Genomic DNA, 23,027 nt, shown 5'->3' with positions numbered 1-23,027 from the left:
TTAAGTAGCACTAAAGTAAAGGCTACTCCAGATTCACCCAACAGAGCTTAGAAACAAGCCTGGGAAGGACCCTGCTGATCTGCAAGTAAGAGAACTACCTGCAAGAAGGAAGCCCAGCACTCTGTCAAAGAGGACAACAAAATCCAAATGCTCGAAAATGAAACATTTGCAATATCCTAAATTCAATCAAAAGATAGTAGACATGAAAAGAAGTATGAAAATGTGACCCATATTTCGGAGGTGCGGAGATCAAGGCAATAGAAAGAGAGCCAGAAATGACAGATTTTTTAAATGTCAGGATCAGACAAGGATTTAAAAACAGCTTTTATGAATATATTGAAGGATTTAAGTGGGAGGCGGAGCAGGGCTTGGGGAGGAGGACACGCTGGGCTGAGAGAACTGTCTGGGAGCAGTTCTGACAGAGGTGGGCGAGCAGCCCGTGGAGGGGGCGGGGCCGAGCGGCCCCCCCCCCCCCCCCCCCCCCCCCCCCCGGGGTAGCAGCCGGCCTGTGAGCTGTGCGTTGCTCATCGCTCATGGAGCGCTTTGTGCTGCAGGTGCACGTGTCCACGTGTCGCTGCCTGGCCACCGTGGGATGCCTTCCACCGAGGCTTCTTCCTCTTCTGCTACCAGAGCCACCAGGCTAAGGCGGCTGTGAGTTTTTAGGAATCAGGAAAAAGGAGTATTACTCCTATGAGCCACCTTCTGAGGATCCTCCCCACAGACAGGAGAATCCTTGTGCCTCCAGCTGGAGTCTGGAACTCCCCTCTTCAGGGCCTGCGGCTAGCTGGGCCCCCAGACCTGCTCCAGATGTCCCAAAGCACATTACCGCTTTGGATAGTTGAGTTCCAGACTCCCACTTCCTCTTTTAAGGATTTGAAATTGTAATAGAAACAGAAGATGGCATTACACCTGAAGTCGTGGGAAAGGATGATGTTGCAGAGATCATAGGAAGCGTGGGTGAAGCGCACGAGAAAGAATTGGATTCCACAGCAAAACATGAGTCCAGGGAAGATAAAATCTTCCAGAAGTTTAAACCTACCATAGCTTTTGAATCTGGACAAGATTCTCAGAGATTGGCGGAAGTGTTGTCCTGATCTGGATTCCTGGTGAAAATATCCCCCCAGAAAAGGGTATTCCAGATTGCCCCTGTAGTGCCAAGAGAGTATTTGAATTCCAAGCCATGCCTCAGCAGCTCAGTTACCTTGAGGCAGACATACTAGGCAGAAGTGTTGACTAGGCCGCCCGGCTGGCCTCCCTGGTGCTCAAAGCTGTAGACTGGGCTCTGGATACACAGAAGAATTTGTATGAAGCAAGATGTAACAGATACACCTTATAGACATCGTTGTAAAGCCTTAAAAATGCTGCTAATCTCTCAGACCTTGCAGTTCTGTGTCTTGGACTTTATCCTAAGGAAATAATTATACCAGAGACACTAGTACAAAAATGTTATTTTAGGCATTGCTTACAATGTCCAAGAAAAATGTCCAGTGACAGGGAATTAAATAAATTTTGGTACATCCATGCAGCGCAAGACTATGCAGTCTTAACAGTACAGACCTATATGGACACCAAACAAGATCTGGCTCTAAACTGATCCATCCCAAGGGGCCATTATAAATGGTATTCACAGTATGATCATATTTTCACCAAAATATTTGTACATGTGTATGTGCACAGAAATAAATCTGGAAAGACATATACCAGGTGTGAACTGGTTACCTATGAATGGTGAGACCAAGTGAAATGATCCTTTTACTTATATGTATATGTCTTTCTACAATAAAAGTGGATAATATGCCTAAGTAAGGAAAAAGAAGTTTTGTTTTCTGTTAAGAATGGATTTTTAGCAATCCGATGATGTAAAGTGAAATGGTTACAAAACTGTCAAATTAGGAAAGATTAGCCGTGCCAAACATTAGGTGAAGCAAGATAGAACTAGTTTTAGAAGGCACAGAACATTTGGATTCCTTTTCCATTGCATTATATCCAAAGTTGAGATTTCCACGGTGGGAGCAGATCTAAAATTCCTGACCCACTCTCCCTCTAGAGTGGTAACATGCTTGGCCAGAGACATCAGCACCAAACCCTCCTGCCCTTTGCTTGCCTACTTCATATTCTCCTCACCCTGTGCTGACAGGGTTTTTATTGATTCTGGCCCGACAGCTGGGCTGTAAAATGTCACATAGCACGGATGATGCACGTTCACCCTGGAACATTTTTCATTCCTCAGCAGTCTGTAGCCCAGCCCTTTGCCAGCAGCTGTGAGGCCAAAACTAATGACTTGGAAGCAGGTTGAGGTCCATGGGCATCTCAGATGGGAAAACCACCAGGCAGAGGTTCCTACCAGGGGGCATAGTACTTATAACAAAACGCAGTTCAGCAAAAATTGGCTGATGGAGAAGTGATTGAGACCATTCTCTACACTTAAGAAACTTCAAGTGTAGCAGAGAGAGAAGCAGAATTTCAGTGTAAAATTGTCAGAACCAAGGGGGTGCAGGAAATCCACGTGGGCGTTCAGAAAAAAAGGATTGGGGAAGGGGAGCCACATCTGGAAATGGATGGGTGAGCAATGAATGTCTACAGGAAGAGGGATGGAGCAGGTGCCAAAGGTCAGAACTGCTCAGCAGGAGATTGTGGGGACAGAAGTATAGTACTGGGCAGGGCTGGAGGTAGGGTGAGCTGTCCCTGAGAGGGTAAGTCTGCTTTCAGCAGGTATGAGAAGTGCCATATTAGGGGGGTTGCACTTTATACTGTGTGGAAGCAGAACTGTAAGAGAAATAACAGAGGGTCAGGTTTCATTTCCAATAATGACTCCTGCCACAGTCCAAGGCGTGGGTGGGAATTTTTCTGTGTTACACAGTGCCTCATGGTAGACATGGTAGGTGCTCAGTAAATACCTGTTGAATGAAAGATCAGTGAATAAAGGAAAAGAAAAAGTTCCTTTTTAATAGGCTTAGTGGGTTTGCAGCAAAAAAAGTAGATTATGAAATTCTCCAGACAGGTGGGGTGGGGGTGGGGGAATGTGACACCGCTGTCACAGGCACAACCAGGTGCAGCTTTGTTTCATTTTGTTTTTAATATGCTAATGTTGCCAGGGAAAGGTTTATCCTGGGAGCTCCAGAGCTAGAATGTGTCAAAACTTTACCGACATTATCTAGAGCCCTGCTACTCACAGGATGGTCTGGGGGCGGCAGCAGCATCCACTGGGTGCTTGTTAGAAATGTAGGGCAGCCAGCCCTGTCCCCAGCTGAGTCAGAATCTGCATTTTAACAAGTGCCCCGGTGTGGGGGTGGGGGAGAGCAGGCAGTCTAAAGTTTGAGGTGTCAGTCTGGGTGTGGAAGCTATGCCCTACATGAGGAGTCATCAGGAGGACCTGGGAGAGGGGAGAAGAGTTAGAAATCCCCATTTCCCTACTTCTCCTCTCCTGAGGCTACAAGTGGGACCTAACAGGAATCTATGAGTTTCTTCCCAAACCCCAGCAACTTCACACAGTTCAACCTCACACTTGCCTGTTTTTTTTTCCTTTTTTTTTTTTTTTTTTTGGCCTATGAAAATGTATTACTGTCGTGTGTGCACCATCAAACTTAAGATCCTGGTCTTTCCTTCTTGCCTTTTATACAAGCAAAACAGAGACTTTGGCTACTTTGACATCCTTAATGTCTCTAGGAATGTCACTGACAACATGATCTTTGCGACCAAATCCAGCCACCAGAACTTCCATCATTTTCTTCAATAAAATTCAAACAACCATCATTGGGTACAAAGGCTGTGATTATTTATTTATTTATTTCTTGCCTTTCTTGATCACCTGGACCCTGATGCACTTTCTGATACAGAATTTGGCTGTTTGTCTTCAACCCCTACTTTTTCCAACACAATTCCTCTTGCAGAGGAAGCACCTCCAAAATGGTTGGCCTTCGAGGCTGTGCCCAAGCTCGCTTGTGCTGTTCATCACACCACCTCTGATCTCAACGGTGGCTATGGAGCTCCCTGGCAGTACAAAGCCCCCAACACTTGCCCGTCCTGCTGGCACCATGGGCCTGAGCCAAAGAGCTCAACCTTACACTTTGGGAGTGCCCACAATGAGGCTCGTCCATGCCCTCTCCTCACTCAGCTACTGTGTGTGTGTGTGTGTGTGTGTGTGTGTGTGTGTGTGGTGTCACCATCCCTCTGCTCTTTGACTTGAGTACCAGCCATGCCTCCTGAGGACAGACAGGTAGGAGGCTTGGCTGGGAGAGCACTCTGTTTAAGAGATGACAGTTCTGGGGTGCCCGGCTGGCTCAGTCGGTTAAGTGTCTGACTCTTGATTTCGGCTCAGGTCATGATCTCACGGTTCATGAGTTCGAGCCCTGCTTGGGATTCTGTCTCCCACTCTCTCTACCCCTTCCCCACTTGTGCACGCTCACTTGCACTCTTTCTCTCTCTGTCTCTCTTTCTCAAATCAATTAAGTAAACATTAAAAAAAGAGAGAGATGACAGTTCTTCTGTACGTGTTTAATGCTATCCATAGTCCTGACCACAATCAGTAATAATATCAAATACTAGGGGTGCCTGGGTGGCTCAGTCAGTTAAGTGTCTGGCTCTTGATCTCCACTCAGGTCATGATCTTATGGTTTGCTTGGGATTCTCTCTCCCTCTCTCTGTGCCCCTCCCCTACTCACACACTCTCTCTGTCTCTCTCAAAATAAATAAGTGAACATTTAAAAAACACTGCTATTTTAGCACTGTTCTAGGTACACAAATGCACTGTTCTAGGTATTGCATTTGTATATAACCTTACAGAACAGCCATAATGACCATTCCTAGTTTAATGATGCAGAAACTAAAACCTAGAGAGGTTAAGTAACTCGCCCAAGTCACACAGCTTATAATCAGAACAATGCCGGATTATCATTTGGGCACCGGTAGCAGAGCTGCTTGATGCTCTATTGGACAAAACCTTCAGCAAAAGAGCTTTGCTCATTTATTGTTGGACATGAGAGCTAAAAGCTAGAGAAAGCATTCAGAAGGAACTTGGGACTTAGTGAATGGCTTAAAAATGAGTTAAAACATGGGGCGCCTGGGTGGCTCAGTTGGTTAAGCGTCAGACTTCAGCTCAGGTCACCATCTCGCGGTCCGTGAGTTTGAGCCCTGCGTCGGGCTCTAGGCTGATGGCTCTGAGCCTGGAGCCTGCTTCGGATTCTGTGTCTCCCTCTCTCTCTGCCCCTCCCCCGTTCATGCTCTGTCTCTCTCTGTCTCAACAATAAATAAACGTTAAAAAAAAAAATGAGTTAAAACAGGACATATGGATCTGGCTATCCATCTCACTGCAGGGTAGATGTGTTCCCTGGAACCAAGGTGCTCCTACTACGTCCCCGTAACTGAGGCATAATCAGTCCCAAACTCCAGCCCATGTGTCTGGGACAAATAGAGGGATCTTTACTAAAAGATGCTGTTGTCATGAACAACCGGTTGACTGTGTGTGTGGAAGGCAGGAGAAATGGAGCCAAGGTGGGGGGAGAATACCAGGCTAAGGCCATGGAGCTGAAGGATTTGTTCAAGAAGATTTGAAGCCCCAGAGAGAAATACCGACTGTCCAAAGGGGAAGTGTCTGCATCGCCAGTGGCTCAGGGATAACTGAAAGAACAAAACAGAAACCCTGGGTAGCCCAAAGCCAGAGCTCCCACCTCAGGCCATGCCCAGAAGTGAGAGAAGGAAGGAAACCAGTACTTAGGGGGACAGAGGGCCCCATCCCAGGTCCATTGTGGCCCAAATGACCCAGTCTCTCTGCTTGGTGCCCAACTCAGACAGGGTTGAAGTAAGGAAGATGGCGGAGGGGAGCCCAGTGGACGGTGCCAGCTGAGCCAATCTGCAAGACAGTTGAGTTAGGACAAGAATCTTGCAGCTTAGAAGTCCTCTGCTCCCAAGCTTTAGAGTTTCTTGTTTCTTTTTCTTTTTTTTTTTAATGTTTATTTATTTTTGAGAGACTGAGGGAGACATGGCATGAGTGGGGGAGGGGCAAAGAGAGAGGGAGACACAGAATCCAAAGCAGGCTCCAGGCTCTGAGCTGTCAGCACAGAGCCCTACACGGGGCTTGAACTCATGAGCTGTGAGATTATGACCTGAGCCAAAGTCAGACGCTCAGCTGACTGAGCCACCCAGGCGCCTCTAGAGTTTGTAGTTTCTAATTTCTTCAATGAAGTTTCTAAGTTCATCTTACAGAACTGTCCTACAGGGGTGCCTGGGGGGCTCACTTGGTTAAGCATCCGACTCTTGATTTAGGCTCAGGTCATGATCTCACAGTTCATGAGTTCAAGCCCTGCATCGGCCTCCATGCTGACAGTGCAGAGCCTGCTTGGGATTCTCTTTCTCTCCCTCTCTCTCAGCCCCTCCCTACTCACACTCTCTGTCTCTCTCTAAATAAATAAACTTAAAAAAACAAACAAACCTTTTTTTTTTAAAGGAACAATCTTGCAAAAGGGCTCCCCACCTGGCGAGAAATTGGGAGTGTCAGTGAACCCCTAGATTGCAGGAGGAGTGGTGATCTTGCAGTGACTTGCCTGAAGGCCTGGACATAGAAGCTGGTCTGGGGATGGCAGGGCACCCAGAAGGGCCAGGATGAGGGGCATCTAGGAAGGCTGTTAATCCCTCCTGTCCTGGACTGTAAATTCTCTTCCTCCTCCTCCTCTTTTAGTCAACAGCTTCCAGCTGTGTTTCTCCTTAACAGGCTCCTCCTTCTGGAAGGTCATTATTGGTGCTCATATAGAGAAGGCCTTCTTTAACTCACATCCTCCTTTCTTCCACCTCCTGCCTGGCTGGCCTCCTCCTGCTTCTGAGCTTCTGGTTCTGTAAGAAGCAATAGCATCACAGACTGAGGAAATACTGCAGAAAATAACCACATCTTCTATGTTAAAAAAAAAAAAAAAAAAAAAAAAAAAAAAACCTAGCTGAAGCCTTGCATAGTTGAGTATAGGATTCAACACTAAAAAAAAAAATTTTTTTTAAATTCTTATGAATAGAAGTCAGACCCACACACATGGGTGCTGTATAATGAAGATCTGCCCACAAAGACTGCTCTGGGTAAAAGCTGGGTAGATGGCAGCCCGCCCTCTTCCTGTGCCAGCACACACACCAACCCCTTGGCTTTATAAGAATACCCAAACAAAGGAGCTTGATTGTGTGAAATGCTAGCCAAGGAGCCAGCCTGTGAGCTTACCCAGGTGACCGGATGGTGCAGGGCTGGGGGTGAACACCACAGGTCAAGAAGGCAGGAATGCTGAGTGCAGGACCCCGCTTCCAGCAGAAGAGTGGCAAGCTATAGTCTGGTGTGTCTCCCATGAAGAGAAAGAGACAGGATCTACAACAAGTAACAGTCATACTGTCTTCCTCCCAGAGACCTGTCAGCATTGCTAGCAAATAAAACAATAGAAGGAAAAGGAGTCCATGCTGAGGGTGACAAGAAGCACACAGTTCTGTACAGGAGACAGTACTCATTATCTCTCTGCATTTTCTTTAATAACATAGCTTGGCTGTTTCAAGAGCTACTGTTTAAATCAGTCCACCCTCCTACAAGAATCCTGATTCCTATTATTATGTGGATCACATTAGACCTTTTAGTTTGGGGGAATGTAAATGTTGCTTCTTTATGAAAATTGCCCTGGCTTCAAACCAATAAGAATTAGTTGTTGTCATCTCTGTGTCTCCATGGCACCTTCACAGCATTTACCGCAGTCTGGCTGTACTTAATTGTGCTTATACTTGCCTCCCTGACTGACTTTGGAGACTCCTTGAAGGCTAGAGTATGTTTATTCCTATTTGTAATTTTTAGCACAACATCATGCACGCAGTGGGTACCCAATAAATATTTGTTGAAGTAAATGAATAATTAAATAGAAACATGACAGATGGAGCTACAAGACTTTAGAAATGACTGGATTCTGGGAGATGTGGAAGATAGTGGAGGTGGGACCATAGGTTTGAATCTCCCTTGACCATCCTTCCCCATCAGTACCACCCCCCCATCAAAAAAACCCCAAAAAACAAAGAAACAAAAAACAGACCAAGAAGCTAACTAAATGAATGTTCAAACTAAAAAACCAAAATCCCTTTCAGAACAAGCCTGAAAGTGAGTAAAAACTGCTGGAAGGAGATTCCATGATATGGAGGATAAGATTAACAGCAGCAAAGGAAAAAGAATATCCCAGTAAAAATGAAGGAGAGGCAACATTGAAGATCTTTAAAGTAGGGCGGCTTCTGAAGCCAACAGAAGGGGGAGCTATAGAGCCATTCACCCCTTAAAACTATCCTGGCCTTTCTCTTACTCCTAAAACCACCGTAAAACTCATTTCATCTAAAAATGGGCAACAGAAAAGGATCATGATCAAATCCAATAAAATCAAGAATAAACAGGAGCAGACTAATGTCTTACAAATGATGAAAGTATGCCAGAAAGACAACAGATACAAACTAGTGAAAACTGTCACCTCAAATTTCAAATTCGCCAAAAAAAGAAGGAAAGTCAAGCAAAGGATAACAGATATATAAGGAAAAAATATGTTAAAATTAGAAAAACTCTGACATGAGATTCTTGGAGAAAAGAAATATTTGTAAATAAGTGAAAGAACTGAGAAAAAAAGGTAAAAATAAAGAAAAAGTTAAAAATGAAGTCCAAATTAAAAGGAACACAAGAGCAAGGAAACAGGACGGACACTAAGAGAATTAGTAGATGGAAAGAAAGAAAACACACTTTTAAAATTTATTTATTTTGAGAGAGAGAGAGAGAGAGAGCATGGGAGGGACAGAGAGAGAGACAGAGAGAGAGAGAATCCAAAGCAGGCTCTGCACCATCAGCATAGAGCCCGATGCAGGGCTCGAACTCAGGAACCGTGAGATCATGACCTGAGCCAAAATCAAGACTTGGGCGCCCAACCGACACCCAGGTGCCCCGAAAACACATTTTAATCAAAGAAAATGAAGACAGGATTTCTACTTTTGGCTGGGATGAGGCAATCAGCGTTAGATATATCTTCCTGACTGCAATAACTAAAAAGGGGGGCAAAATATATGAACCAATATTTCTCAGGACATTGCACAACAAGCAATGCATGACAGACGGGGGAGAAATACATCATCTATGTAAAATCTCTCCCAGAGAGCTCTGGAGATCTGCAGAAAGGTCCTCTCCAGTCTTGGGCTGAGAATTGACAGGCACATACAAAATTAGAAATTACTCAAGAATAGGGAAGGAACAACTGGAAAGCAGTAAACCAAACAATTCCTTGAGGTCACACAGGGCTAGGAATGATTTATGTTCCTGTGAGCTGGAATGGAAATGCCTCCTGGGCATTGCCTTAATAGTGGGGCTAAATTATCCCGAGACCTAAGAGTACTCTGGACTTGCCCTATTGTAGCTTAGAAGCAAGCTTCGAAAAGATCCAACCTATTCCAAGTATGTCCACTCTTCTTAAATAACAAGTTTTTTTTTAAAAAAAGGAAGAAAAGAGATCATCTTAATAAAAGCAGCTAGGCATAATAAAACATTACATACAGGGAAACAAAGTTGATAATGACTAGTGACTGCTCATACAACACAAGTCAGGAGACAATACAATGCCATCTTTAAACTTTTTTTTTTTTTTTAACATTTATTTATTGTTGAGAGACAGAGAGAGACAGAGCATGAGCAGGAGAGGGGCAGAGAGACAGGGAGACACAGAATCAGAAGCAGGCTCCAGGCTCTGAGCTGTCAGCACAGAGCCCGATGTGGAGCTAGAACTCATGAACAGTGAGATCATGACCTGAGCCGACTGAGCCACCCAGATGCCCCTAGAATGGCATCTTTAAAGTGTCGGCAGAAAATACATCATCTATGTAAAATTCTATATCCAGCAAAAATATCTGTCAAAAATGAAGCAGAATGAAGATTTTTTCAGCCAAACAAAAGCTGAAAGATTCATTGCCAGAAGATCAGCGAACAAAAAATGTGAAAGGAAGCTTTTCAGGTAGAAGAAAATGTTATTCAACCCAAACAGAGGAAGAGACCTGAATTGGTAAATATGTGGATAAATATGTTTTCCTTAGTTTTTAATGTTTTATAATAACTGTTTAAAGCAAAGCAGTGACAGTGTAGAGTGGGGTTTTCAAATATGTGAAAATAAGATATGGCTACAAACGCACAGAAAACAGAAGGGTCAATGGAAGCACGCTACTGGAAGGATCTCATCCTGTATGTGAAATGAGACACTATTTTGAAGGTAGATGATGGTAAGTTAAAGATTTATCTTAAAAACCCTAGAGGGGCGCCTGGCTGGCTCAGTTGGTTAAGTTACCAACTTCAGCTCAGGTCATGATCTCACGGTTTGTGAGTTCGAGCTCCATGTTGGGTTCTGTGCTGACAGCTCATAGTCTGGAGCCTGCTTCAGATCCTGTGTCTTCCTCTTTCTCTGCCCTTTCCCCACTCATTTTCTCTCTCTCTCTCTCTCTCTCTCTGTCTCTCAAAAAATAAACATTAAAAAAATTAAAAAGAACAACTTAGAATAACCACTAAAAAACATATACACAATGAAACCAATAGTGGAGATAAAAACGGAATAAAAAAACCTCACTCATAATAGAGAACCAATGAACAATAACCAAAATTGAAGATGAAAATGTTAGGACTCGAGATGAAATGGCCTGGCTCCTAGGACTAGACTTTTATTATACGAAATGCAAAGAATGTGCCACATGAGGCATCAGGTAAAGAAAGTTTTCTGAGAAGAAGTAGAACCTTAGTATAATGCTAAGAGCTGAAAATCATTTTGGGAAGAGAAGTAAAACAGGATATTCTAGGGGGGAGGGGAGGATGGTATCTACAATGGTGAAGGATGGAGAAGAGGAAGTGTGACATTTTAGTTGGAGAAATTAATAAAAGAAAGTAATCGTGCAGTATATTGGAAACTAATAAGGGAGGTGAAGAGGTTTGCCAGATGGTCCAGTTCTTTGAATTTAGACTTGAGTCGATAGTCAAGATGGAACCTCTGAAGATTTGCTTATCTGTGTATCAGGCATGTGTCCTCACCTGCTGCTCTAGATATCCCTTTATACGTGGCTCTCATCACTTTTTTGATGTTGTGCTGCAAATATCATGCACTTTGGAGTCAGAAATCCCTAGGGTTTACATCCAGATCCTCCACTTAGAGCTGAGTGATTTGGGGCAAATTGTTTAATCTAAGCCTGAATTCTTTTAGAAACTGTCAGTTCCCTAAACGATGAGACTGTCAGTCATGTGGCCCTTCCTTGTGCACCTGCTAGGAGGGCACATGATACAGGTAGTTAGTTGATTAGTGTGTCTTTTCCTTTCTCACATTACTGATTCAGGGATGGGCACCTGACACAGTTCTGACCAGTCTACCTTCTTCTTTTCTCTGGTTCTCTAGCAATAGGGTGGGTTGAAATGAGCCTAAAGGTGCCACTATGTGGGGAAAGCCCGCCAAAGAATGAAGCTGAAACAGAATGCGGAGGTAGGACAGTAATAAAGGAAAAAGTTCTGATAACATATTTAGAGGCTCCAGATGTAATCATGGTGGAACTTGAAAGATCTGCCCCTGGACTTTTTGATTATGTGAGTCCATAATTTCCAAAACTTACCTTTTCATGAGCAAACTTTTAAATTATCTTGGACTCAGTCAAAAGCACCTAAACTATATAGCATTTCTGTAGGATGAAATGAGAAAAATGTGTAACAAACAGTTCACATTCGATTAATACTGGTCATTATCATTTTCTTTTTTTTTTATTTTTATTTTTTTTTAATTTTTATTTTTTTTTAATGTTTATTTATTTTTGAGACAGAGAGAGACAGAGCATGAATGGGGGAGGGTCAGAGAGAGAGGGAGACACAGAATCGGAAGCAGGCTCCAGGCTCTGAGCTGTCAGCACAGAGCCCAACGCGGGGCTCGAACCCACAGACCGCGAGATCATGACCTGAGTCGAAGTCGGACGCTTAACTGACTGAGCCACCCAGGCGCCCCCATTATCATTTTCTTATCACTGTATACACCTCAATGACATTTAAACCTCTGATAAGTAGATATTAAGAACTCTGTTTTATAGGAGGATTTAGAGAGGTGGGGGGTAGCTTGTTAAGGACCCGAAGTTAATAAATGACATAAATGAGGTGTTTCTCATTCTACACTATAGTCTCTGCAAAGCATTCCTAGCACATGGTGGGCATTTGGTAAATGTTGATTCCCTTCCTCTTTCCTGTAAATGAGACCCTAAAATTATGCCTAACTACCCAGAGATCTAAAGGAAAGCAGAGTCTGGTAACTTGCTTCTCTAGATCTGGCTCACTTAGGCATAGTTCACTCATCAGAGCATTAACTTGGAACAATCTTTCCTACTTAATGTTTGACTCTTCCTGTCCTAACCTCTGAAAGCTTGTCCCTCTCAGCTGACCTCCAAGATTCCCAGCTACTTCTGGATATGGGTATCTCAGATTCCCTGGCATGGGCTGGCCCTCTAGCCCTTTGACTTGCACTAGTCCCTGATGCCTACCAGTATCTTCCTGAGCAGGTGTCTCCCATAATTTCTTCCATGTGACCCATGTGGCCCCACAGTTGCTCATGCCTGGTGTGTTCCCTGGTGCCCTCTCCTCCCACCCGATTCACCAAAGTAGCTTTGGTTCTTTCTCCTCAGTGATCAAGTTTGCAAGTCACAGTGAAATACATTCATGAAAGAAAAATCCTATTGCTTTGGCCTATAGGCCAAATGTTCACGATCAGCACAACCTACTACTACGAACATTTCATTATAGCTCTTTGAAAGGAATTTCTCTAGAAGTCATGAATGTGTGTTGTCATCAGTTGATCACAAATTAGAAATGCTGAGAACTAAGTAAACATTTTGATTTAGAAATTTGACTCTAAATTTTCTAAATATTGTAATCCCGAAGAAGAGACATCTTCTTTCAGGGGCATCTGGGTGGCCCAGTCGGTTAAGCATCTGACTCTTGATCTCAGCTCAGGTTTTGACCTCGGGGTCATGAGTTGGGCTCTGTGCTGGGTGTGAAGCCTACTTAAAAAAAGACAAGACAAGAAAAGAAATCTTTCATTCAGTCTTCAGCTCTGTGCTTTGGAAAATGAGCACTTTAAACATGAAGCCCTTTGCAAACTTATATCTACAGAGAGCACTGGAAAGGAGCTGAGAGATCTGGGTTAATGTCACTTCTTGACCACTTTTTAATTATGAAAGAAACTTCCAGTTTCCCATCCAGTGTCCATTCTCCACTTCTTCCTTTCTAACAGAACCTCTAAATTATTGGGGGGATAATGTGTCCATCTAAAAGCCTATTTGTACAGCCTTCCCTGCAAAAAGGGTAGCCAATGCAATGGAAGAAGAAGTCTTTGGGGGGACTCCTGACATTATCTTTAAGGTGGCTTACTTAGCTAGAAGGTACCTTTTTACCCTCCCTCTTCCCCCTCTTCCCTGCTTAGATCTCTACAGTCCCCTCCATTCCTCTAACTATACAATATTAAGACTCTATATGAGTGCACAAGTACAAAATCCCAAGGCTTTCCTAATCTCTATTTTATCTTGGCCATCTGGGCAAATTCAAAAGCATTTACATCGTTAGGTGGAAGTTAAAATGATTTTGAGCATAGAGTTACATGTGACCCTACAATTCCACTCCTAGGTATATAGCCAGGAGAAACACACACACACACACACACACACACACACACACACACACGTACATGAATATTCATAGCAGTGTTATTATTTTTTTAATTTTTTAAGTTTATTTATTTATTTTGAGAGAGAGCGAGAGAGCAAGCAGGGGAGGGACAGAGAGAGATGGGGAGAGAGAATCCCAAGTAGGTTCCACACTGTCAGCATGAAGCCCAACGTGGGACTCAAACCCACAAACCATGAGATCATGACCTAAGCCAAAACTGTGTTGGACCTTTAACCAACTGAGCCACTCAGGTGCCCAGCAGCATTATTCTTGATAGCTAAAAAGTGGAAACAACCTAAATGTCCACCAAGTGACGAACTGATAAACAAAATGTGGCATATCCATGCAATGGAATAATATTCATCCATAAACAGGACTGAGGCACTGACACGTGCTATGGCATGGATGACCCTTGGAAACATTATGCAAAGTAAAAAAAAAAAAAAAAAACCAGACACAAAAAAACCAGAGTGTATGATTCCATTTACATGAAATGTCTAGACTAGGCAAATCCATAGTGTCAGAAAGAGTAGTGGTTGCCAAGGGGCTGGAGGAAGAGGGGAGAGGGAAGGTCTGCCAATGGGCATGGGGCTTGTTTTTTGGGTGATGAAAATGCCCTGCAATTACATAGTGGTAATAGTTGCACAACTCTGTGAATATAATAAAACTCACTGATTTGTACTCTTCTGCAGGTGAATTTTTATGGCCTGTAAATTCTATCTCAGTTAAAAGGAAAAGAAAATATGACTATGAAACATTTTGAGTGAAATAGACTGCACCCAAATAGGCTTCTCTGGGTATGTGTTGGCAAGCATGCCTGAAGAAAAACATGAGGAACAGGGAAGATGGGGGGAAAGCTTCTAAGAAACAAAGGTATGAGTGGGCCAATTTTCAAGGTAATAGCTCAACTTTGAGGTGCATTTAAAAAAAGCATGACTACATGATAGAATCTCTCTTAAACACTGGAAGGAAATCAGCATTACAGTAGTTGTCAAACAGCTTTGTCTAGTATATAAGTCACATCTCAACTAAAATGGGGATGTGTAGAAGGTGGCACTCCAATGTGCTACTTCCTACTCATTAACTTCCTACTCATTTTCACAGTAACCATCCCCCGACAGAACATTCTAGCCACCATGATTACACTAGAACAGTGTATCTGCAGTGTTTTAGAACCAGGAAATTCAGCATCATCAGTCAAACAGTGATGCCACTAGAGACAAAGGCCCTTCAGCATTTCATCTGTGCCCAACCTATCCAGGGAGGTTGAGTTGCATTGGAATTTTTTTCTGGAAGCCAGGACATTTCTCTTTCTCGTTTTCATGTGGCCTTGTATATAACAGAACCTGAGAGATGTTGTAGAGAGAAGAACCCTGAGTCCAAGATCTGATTTGTACAGAAAAAGTCCAGTGACCTTAAACAAAAGTCACTGAGCTTCAATCTCTTCCCTTCCAAAATAAAGAGGTCAAGCTAGATGATCTCTTTGGTTCAAATTTCGATTAATTGAACACACTTGTGATGAAATGGGAGCTCCAACATAGTCTAAGATCATCTCTGGGGCTGATGTAGAGGGGCAGACAAATTTGGAACATATGGGATTTCTGTTCCTTCTCAGATTCTTGGAAGGACCTCAAGGTAACTCCAGCTTCTCCTCCCTAACCCCAACCTTTGAATCCCAACCTTTGAATCCTGCATCACATCCCAGTGGGTTTTATACTTTGGATACTGTGTCTGCCTAATAGTGAATATCCTCTTGGTGGCACCTCAGGGAGCAATAGAACATTTCCTTTGTTGAGGGGTGAAAACCCACACACATACACGTACACACATACACTCACCACCACCACCACCAGCCCCACCAGCCCCACTGCCATGACTATCCCCACCACTACAAATTCCATCAATGTACAATGGTAATGCAACAAAGGAAACTAAGAGTTTCAAAAAGTATCTTTTAATCTAAGTGTTAGTCTGCATTTTCTTGCTTTTGAACTGTTTTCCTAAGTATGCATTCCAAGTCATAGTATACAACTGTGCTTTTAAAGCTTTGCCCCAGAGCATCTGCTTGGACTGGTCAGTCTGGCACCCACTGTTCTGATCATGCGGAAGTAAGGTCTAGCAGCACACAGACCTGGGTATGCTGACAGGCTAGCAGGCTGGCCTGCTGGGTGCCTGCCTGTCCCCTTCTCACAAGGTGCGAAAGAGGCAGGATACTTACAATATGCCAAGAAGCACCTGGCAGTGATCCCTGTCTTCTCCAAAGTCACTGGATCATGTGTCTGACAGGTTGTGGGGAATGCATGGCCAAGGATCCAGGGGGCCCTGGCAGCTGACCCAAGTGTTCAGGGCATTTAAAACCAATGTTCCCCTTCAATTAGGTTGTTGGAAGCTTTACATCAGCCCAGCAGGAATGGCACCAGCCAGTTCACTGTTAAATACAGAATATTGAAACAGAAGTCACTGACTCTTGACTCGTGCCCCTACTCATCACTAGGTCTAGTTTTTATAATATAGAATTCTTGTAAACTGCTGCTCTTTTCCATTGTGAGGGCCGTTTTCACACCATTTAGAATGACGCTGCTCACACTTTTTCTTTGGAACTGTTTTCATGAATACCTCAGCGTCTTTAAAACAGAAATCCCTTACCCACCCCTCATCTTTTCTCCTCCTCCTCCTTCTTTAAAAAAACAAAACAAAACAGGGGCACCTGGGTGGCTCAGTCGGTTGAGCGTCGGACTTCAGCTCAGGTCATGATCTCACGGTTCGTGGGTTCGAGCCCCACATTGGGCTCTGTGCGGACAGCTCGGAGCCTGGAGCCTACTTCTGATTCTGTGTCTCCTTCTCTCTCTCTGCCCCTCCCCTGCTCACTCTGTCCCTCAAAAATAAATAAATGTAAAAAAAAAATTCCTTAAAAAATAAATTAATTAAAAAAAACAAAAAAAAAACATTTGTGTAGGAATAGAAGCAAGTAGAATGAAATAAATACAGGGTCAGATTTAAAGTAATAATTTTTCCAATTTTGCATTTGTTTAAAAAATGAGAAAAATTATAGCTCCAGTGTTTTATTTATTTTTCTTTCTATAAGGGTATGTAAACAAATTTTGTACCTTTGTTTATAACTTACTCTCCGCTTCTCTTCCCCAAATGAGAAACTGACCAGCCCAAACTAAGGCAGAGCATGACACAACTTGGCAGAAAATTTCCATGGAAAAATTTAAGGGATAGCTATTCTCATACACACAATGACATATACACAAAATTATTTATTGTGGCACTATACTGTAGGAAAAAAGTGTGAACAACCTACATGTCCATTGGTAGGGAACTGGTTAAATAAAGTATGGCACCATACTGTGTATCCATTTAAAGGAGGGAAGCTCTCTATATTTTGAAGATAAACTGTTCAGTGAAGAAGAGTCAGCAGAACAGTGTTCCTATCATAAAATGTGTGAAGGGAAAAAAAGGGAATAATCTACCCAGATTTGAAGACATATGGGATATTTCTGCAAGGATTCAGGAAAGAACAATAAGAATGGTTGCCCTCCAGGGAAGAAAAGTGTAGCAAGAAACACAGGAGGAAGAGATGTACTTTCCACTCTCTATCCTTTAGAATTTTGTGCTGTTTGCACGCAGTAACTTATTTAAAAAAATTTTTTTTTTGGTAAAGCAAGTGAAGACACAGTAGGATTTCTACATGAAAGGACACTTAGTTGGCTTTCAAGTAGGCAACCTTTCAACTAATAAAATATTTAAAGGCATTTACAAATTCGGGTTGATGTCACATCTTCAGCTGGGTATGACTGTGGTTGGTTCAATTTTAGCATGCCATCGGTAAATTCATTTTCACCCATCCCTTCCCTTTGCTAGAGGAAGAATTTAATATAATGTGTTCCAAAAGTTACATTCAAATGGCAATAAAGAACTCAATAAAGAGAAGGAGGCAGAAGAGAGGACACCATTAGGACACAAACGTTTATGTGATTTTAGCCGTTACAACAGTAGTTCAGAAATAGCTCAAATGTTACATTGATGTCAATATTACAAAAAGAAAGGAAACCAAATGACAGGCAACAGTGAAGAGCACCAGAGATGCCGCGCACACACCTAGAGAAGACCATGCTTCTTTCCTTCGACTGCCACGAGATTTTCACCACTAAGCCCCCCTCCCCCGTGCTTTTCCTTCTCAGCTTTCCCTAACCCGCTTTACACCGCGAGCTTAAGCCTCGTCCTCGCCCTCCTCCTCCTCGAACTCGCCCTGCTCGTCGGCCGTGGCGTCCTGGTACTGCTGGTACTCGGACACCAGGTCGTTCATGTTGCTCTCGGCCTCGGTGAACTCCATCTCATCCATGCCCTCGCCCGTGTACCAGTGCAGGAAGGCCTTGCGCCGGAACATGGCCGTGAACTGCTCCGAGATGCGCTTGAACAGCTCCTGGATGGCCGTGCTGTTGCCGATGAAGGTGGCCGACATCTTGAGGCCGCGCGGCGGGATGTCGCACACGGCCGTCTTCACGTTGTTGGGGATCCACTCGACGAAGTAGCTGCTGTTCTTGTTCTGCACGTTGAGCATCTGCTCGTCCACCTCCTTCATGGACATGCGGCCGCGGAAGATGGCAGCCACGGTCAGGTAGCGGCCGTGGCGCGGGTCGCACGCGGCCATCATGTTCTTGGAGTCGAACATCTGCTGGGTCAGCTCGGGCACCGTGAGCGCGCGGTACTGCTGGCTGCCCCGGCTGGTGAGCGGCGCGAAGCCGGGCATGAAGAAGTGCAGGCGCGGGAAGGGCACCATGTTCACGGCCAGCTTGCGCAGGTCGGCGTTCAGCTGGCCCGGGAAGCGCAGGCAGGTGGTGACCCCGCTCATGGTGGCCGACACCAGGTGGTTGAGGTCGCCGTACGTGGGGGTGGTCAGTTTCAGGGTGCGGAAGCAGATGTCGTACAGCGCCTCGTTGTCGATGCAGTAGGTTTCATCTGTGTTCTCCACCAGCTGGTGCACCGACAGGGTGGCGTTGTAGGGCTCGACCACCGTGTCTGACACCTTGGGCGAGGGCATGACGCTGAAGGTGTTCATGATGCGGTCGGGGTACTCCTCCCGGATCTTGCTGATGAGCAGGGTGCCCATCCCAGACCCTGTGCCGCCCCCCAGCGAGTGGGTCAGCTGGAAGCCCTGCAGACAGTCACAGCTTTCTGATTCCTTCCTCACCACGTCCAGGACCGAGTCGACCAGCTCGGCTCCCTCTGTGTAGTGGCCCTTTGCCCAGTTGTTTCCAGCACCACTCTGGCCTGCCAGAGGGAGAGACTTCATAAGTCACTGATGACTGGACTAAATTCTTTTTTTACCTTAAACCCCTTCATGTAGATTAATGAGTCAGTGTTAGGATTACTTCAGATTATCACCAAAATGACCAGACATTAAAATATGTGGTTATACATATAATTATAAATAAGAAAGACTAGGAATACCTGACTATTAAGGCTGAAAGGCAAATTGTTTTAGCCGACACGAAGACTGAACTGGCACACACAACAGGGATGTTCTTCACACAGTAAGCTACTTTCTCCCTTGGGCAGTCATACACCCCTCCACCCCGAGCTGTCAAATGAGCGTCCCATGCCATCAGCCATGCCAGTCACTCACCAAACACGAAGTTGTCTGGCCTGAAGATCTGACCGAATGGTCCAGACCTGACTGAGTCCATGGTGCCTGGCTCCAGATCCACCAGGATGGCCCGAGGTACATATTTGTTACCTGCAGGGAACACAGCTGGACTTAGACATATAGGCAGAGAGCTCTAAAGAGAAAGGCTTTTCTCCTTTTTGCAGGCACTGCTCTTGTCCCCAACAAAGGACATAGGAGAGGCTCAAAGGCTTTGGTTGTGAACCGGGGAACCCATTGAAATCATGCAGTGTAAAGTGGGAATCCTGAATCCTAGAGTCCTCTCTCCCCTGGGGCCACACTCCTGGAGTTAGTCCCGGGGACTAGAGAGTAAAAAACTGAAGGGCGGCCTGGGGGGCAGGTGTCAAGCAATTACCAGTGGCTTCGTTGTAGTACACATTGATTCTCTCCAGCTGCAAGTCACTGTCTCCATGGTAACTGCCAGTGGGGTCGATCCCATGCTCATCACTGATGACCTCCCAAAACTAAGACACAGAAAAAAGTTTGCATTTAGCCACGCCCGACCTCTCAGAGAGCTTGCGTCTCACAATGAAAAGCCCTCGACTCAGTTGCAAAAACCCAAACTTTCAGGCAGCGTGACCCGGCCCAGCCTCAAGGCTTGTATTTTACAGAGTGAGAAAGTTGAAATTGGGCGTTTCCCCGGCGAACAGCTGCCGGCGGCAGGAGGTGGGAGTCTCGTCGGGGCGGGGTCGAGGGGGGCAGCCAGCAAGCTGCGGGCTCCGGCGACTGCGGAATTGCGCGCTCAGAGTCGCAGCTGCGTGCGGCAGCAGGAGGCGGGCGCGGAGGGGGTGGGCTGGGGAGCAGGGACCGGAGGCAGCGGAAGGAGGGTGGTTTGGGATTCAAAGCACGTCCTGAGACCTCTAGACAATCGCTCTCCTCCCCTCCCCCACAGCTCGCCTGGGGTTCCAGCGGGTAAAACCACTTCTCCGGGAGTCTCTGCCCCTCCGGTAAACCCGCGCGCACAGCCTCGGGGACACACCCGAGCCTTCTCCAGGCACGCTTGCCTTGCCGAGTGAGGAGCAGGGAGGAAGCGGAGACCGAGGAGTGCCCGGGATTCCAAATGAGTTACAGCAAAAATGGAAGAGAGGTTCCTCCCCCCTCCAAGTCGCCTCCGAGCCCACGCCCCACACCGCCGCACAAAGCAGCCGGGAAGGTCTGTTCTTGGGGAACCCAGGGCCTGCTCAGGTCGAGGCTCGCACCCGGGAACCCCGAGGGGCTGCAGGCGAAGGCACCCCACCACCCCCCGACCCCTCCCGGCGCGGCGCGCCCACCTTGGCGCCGATCTGGTTGCCACACTGGCCCGCCTGGATGTGCACGATCTCACGCATGGTGTTAGCTAGCTTCTTCTGGCCCTGGTCGGCGTCTGGTCAGTCTGTCCGTCCTCCCTTAAACACCCACTGTGGGGTCACCGGGAACGCGCTCGGGAACCGACTGGCTGAGAACGTCGGCCCGGCGGACTGGGCCTTTTATGCAGGGAGGGTGGGGCAGCCTGCGTAGGCCGCGCCCCCAGCCGGAGCCCCCCAGTCCCCTTCGCGCTAGCGCTCTCCAGGCCCAGCTGACGTAATGCTCCGAGCCCCAAGGACCATCCCGGGGGCTGGACATTGGGCCCGCAGCCAATCAGCACAGGCTTGCGGACCAGGCGAGGGCTGGGGGCTTAGGGTAGTAGGGTGGGGGCGTGGGCATTGTCTAGGACTTGGATGGGGGGAGGTGGAAGAGATGGGTACTGAGAATTGGGGGTAGGTGAGGGAACTGAGGGCGGGAGGTGGGCGAAGCCAGGGTAACCCGTGTGGTAGGCCGGTGATGGGGGGAGAGCTGGTACTAGATGGGGTGAGCAGGGAGACTGGAGCAGGTGGAGAGGCCCTCAGGTGCTCTGGAAAGGAGCGCACGGTGCTCCGGAGGCTGGCAGGTGGAAGGTTGAGGTGGAGGGCATATGTGGCAGGTTGCTCTGCCAGCGTTGATTGAGGCGCCCCCTCAGCTAACGGCCAGGGATCTCTAACCTACCCGTCCCTCGTGAGACCCCTGCCTCTTTCCCCAACCCTAGAAACCACCGACTGTCCAGCGGCCGAACCCCGGTCACACAGAGCCTTGGGACACACGGGAGCCCAGAGGAAAATCGTGTGTGATAAGGCTTTTGGGGTCTGAAGAACAGTGCCCCTGGACACCCAAAGCCCAGGAGCCCCAGGGGGCTCTCCACCCCTCCCCCAGCATCCACTAGCTCTCTCTTTTGTCTCTGTTAAGGGCTTCTGGCTCCCTCTCGCTTGCGGTTGCTGCATCCAGGGGTGGGGCGACCTCCACGCCCCCTCCAGCCCCACCCGACTCTCTCCAAGACTCCCCAGCTCCCTGGATGGTACCAAAGACCCTTCCACCCCAGGGACTGGCTTTTGTTCCTTGGGAGTAGATGGGGTGGGTGTGGCTGTCCGAGCACTGGTACTGTCCAGTGGTCAGAAAGTGGGTGGGGTACGGGGGGCGGGGCTGCGGCAGAACAAAGGGCTCACAAATATGTGGGATACCTCTCACAACTGAGTATTTAAAAATCACACCCCAGGCACTACTCCTGTCTGGATTTGGTTCATCTATTGTCCACTAAGGAGATGGGTTTCAAGGGTGATCATCGCCCGCTCCACCGCTAACACTCTTATCTTTCATCAGGTGCTGGACCCTGCTGCCTGCCTGCCACGAGGTCCCCAACCTTGGTGCTACTGCTTGGGGGTGAGGGACACGCCTAAAAACTGCGGCACAGCGAGGGAGAGGCCACCCGAGACCCTGACGCGTACAGAGCGCGTGCGCAGACTCTGAGCCCTGACACTTTAAAATCCACAGTTTGTAGGTAGTCGAAGGAGATTATCTCTTTGTTACTTTTCGTGTGTACGTGTGTATTGGGGGCGGGGTGCGGAATCTGCTTGTGTTTAAGGGTGAGAGTTGAAAACGTGCATGAAATGTTTACTACGGACCTGGAACCTGACCCCTGCAATATCATGGGTGCAGGACCCTTCCCCTTGTCGACTCAGGACCGGTCGCCTGCAAGGTGACGTGACCCTTTTTCATCCTCTGGCGAGAAGGGCCGAATGACCCGGGTTCCCGTGGGGAAGCGGAGCCTGCAGCTGTTGAGTGAGACCCTCCCAGAACTATCAGCAAGCTGTCACCGCCTTTCTTTCCCGCTGGGAGGTGGAAGGGGGGCTTTCAACTCAATTCCAGTGCACAAAGAGAAACCGAGAGAACAAAAGCCCAGCCTCCCCCAGACACCCATGGCGCCCAGACTGAACCTTCAGAATTCCCCAGACGCGGCTTCCCTTCTTGGGGTTAGGAGGGGGTCGGGAGAGAGGCAGAGGAGCCGAAGGTCTGCCCACATGCCACACTTGCGGGGTTCCAAGGACCCAGGACCCCGAGTTTCTAATCCAGCAACTACAGATGCAGAAGCGTCGAGGGTGAACGACTCCCGAGGTCACACAGCAAGTTAAAAACAGGGCTCAGTCTGCAATCCCGTCTTCCGGGCCCCCAGGCCTCGGGGAAGGGGGCCACGTTGGGGCCGCAAGAGCTGTGGTTGGTGTCAGCACCCGGACCTGGAGGGCGGCTGCGATGGGACCGAGGCGTGCGGGAAGAAACCCAGCGAGGGTGGCACCCGCGCCCAGTGTAGACGCTCACTGAGCGGTTAGCGCCTGG

General features: G+C 46.8%; 1 protein-coding gene, 1 long non-coding RNA gene and 2 pseudogenes across 2 annotated transcripts; 2 read left to right on the top strand and 2 right to left on the bottom strand.

Moving 5' to 3' along the window:
- Nucleotides 1–533: 533 nt before the first annotated feature.
- Nucleotides 534–1,418, top strand: LOC109249395 (programmed cell death protein 2-like; annotated as a pseudogene).
- A 2,166-nt stretch (nt 1,419–3,584) lies between these two features.
- On the bottom strand, nt 3,585–4,097 carry LOC109249394 (40S ribosomal protein S23-like; annotated as a pseudogene).
- Nucleotides 4,098–17,654: 13,557 nt separating this feature from the next.
- TUBB2B (tubulin beta 2B class IIb) lies at nt 17,655–20,823 on the bottom strand. Its single transcript, XM_019419882.2, has 4 exons — nt 20,639–20,823; nt 19,723–19,831; nt 19,329–19,439; nt 17,655–18,973 (listed from the first exon to the last, which is right to left on the bottom strand). The coding sequence occupies exons 1-4, from the start codon at nt 20,693–20,695 to the stop codon at nt 17,913–17,915; spliced, it is 1,338 nt and encodes a 445-aa protein (XP_019275427.1). The 5' UTR covers nt 20,696–20,823; the 3' UTR covers nt 17,655–17,912.
- Nucleotides 20,190–22,222, top strand: LOC109249461 (uncharacterized). Its single transcript, XR_002072590.2, has 2 exons — nt 20,190–20,520; nt 22,017–22,222. It is a non-coding gene; the product is annotated as an uncharacterized LOC109249461 (long non-coding RNA).
- Nucleotides 22,223–23,027: the final 805 nt, after the last annotated feature.

The sequence above is a fragment of the Panthera pardus genome, unplaced genomic scaffold (genome assembly GCF_024362965.1).
Source record: "Panthera pardus isolate Hobbes unplaced genomic scaffold, ASM2436296v1 HiC_scaffold_17, whole genome shotgun sequence".
NCBI lineage: Eukaryota > Metazoa > Chordata > Mammalia > Carnivora > Felidae > Panthera > Panthera pardus.
This window is presented reverse-complemented; position numbering and strand designations above follow the sequence as displayed.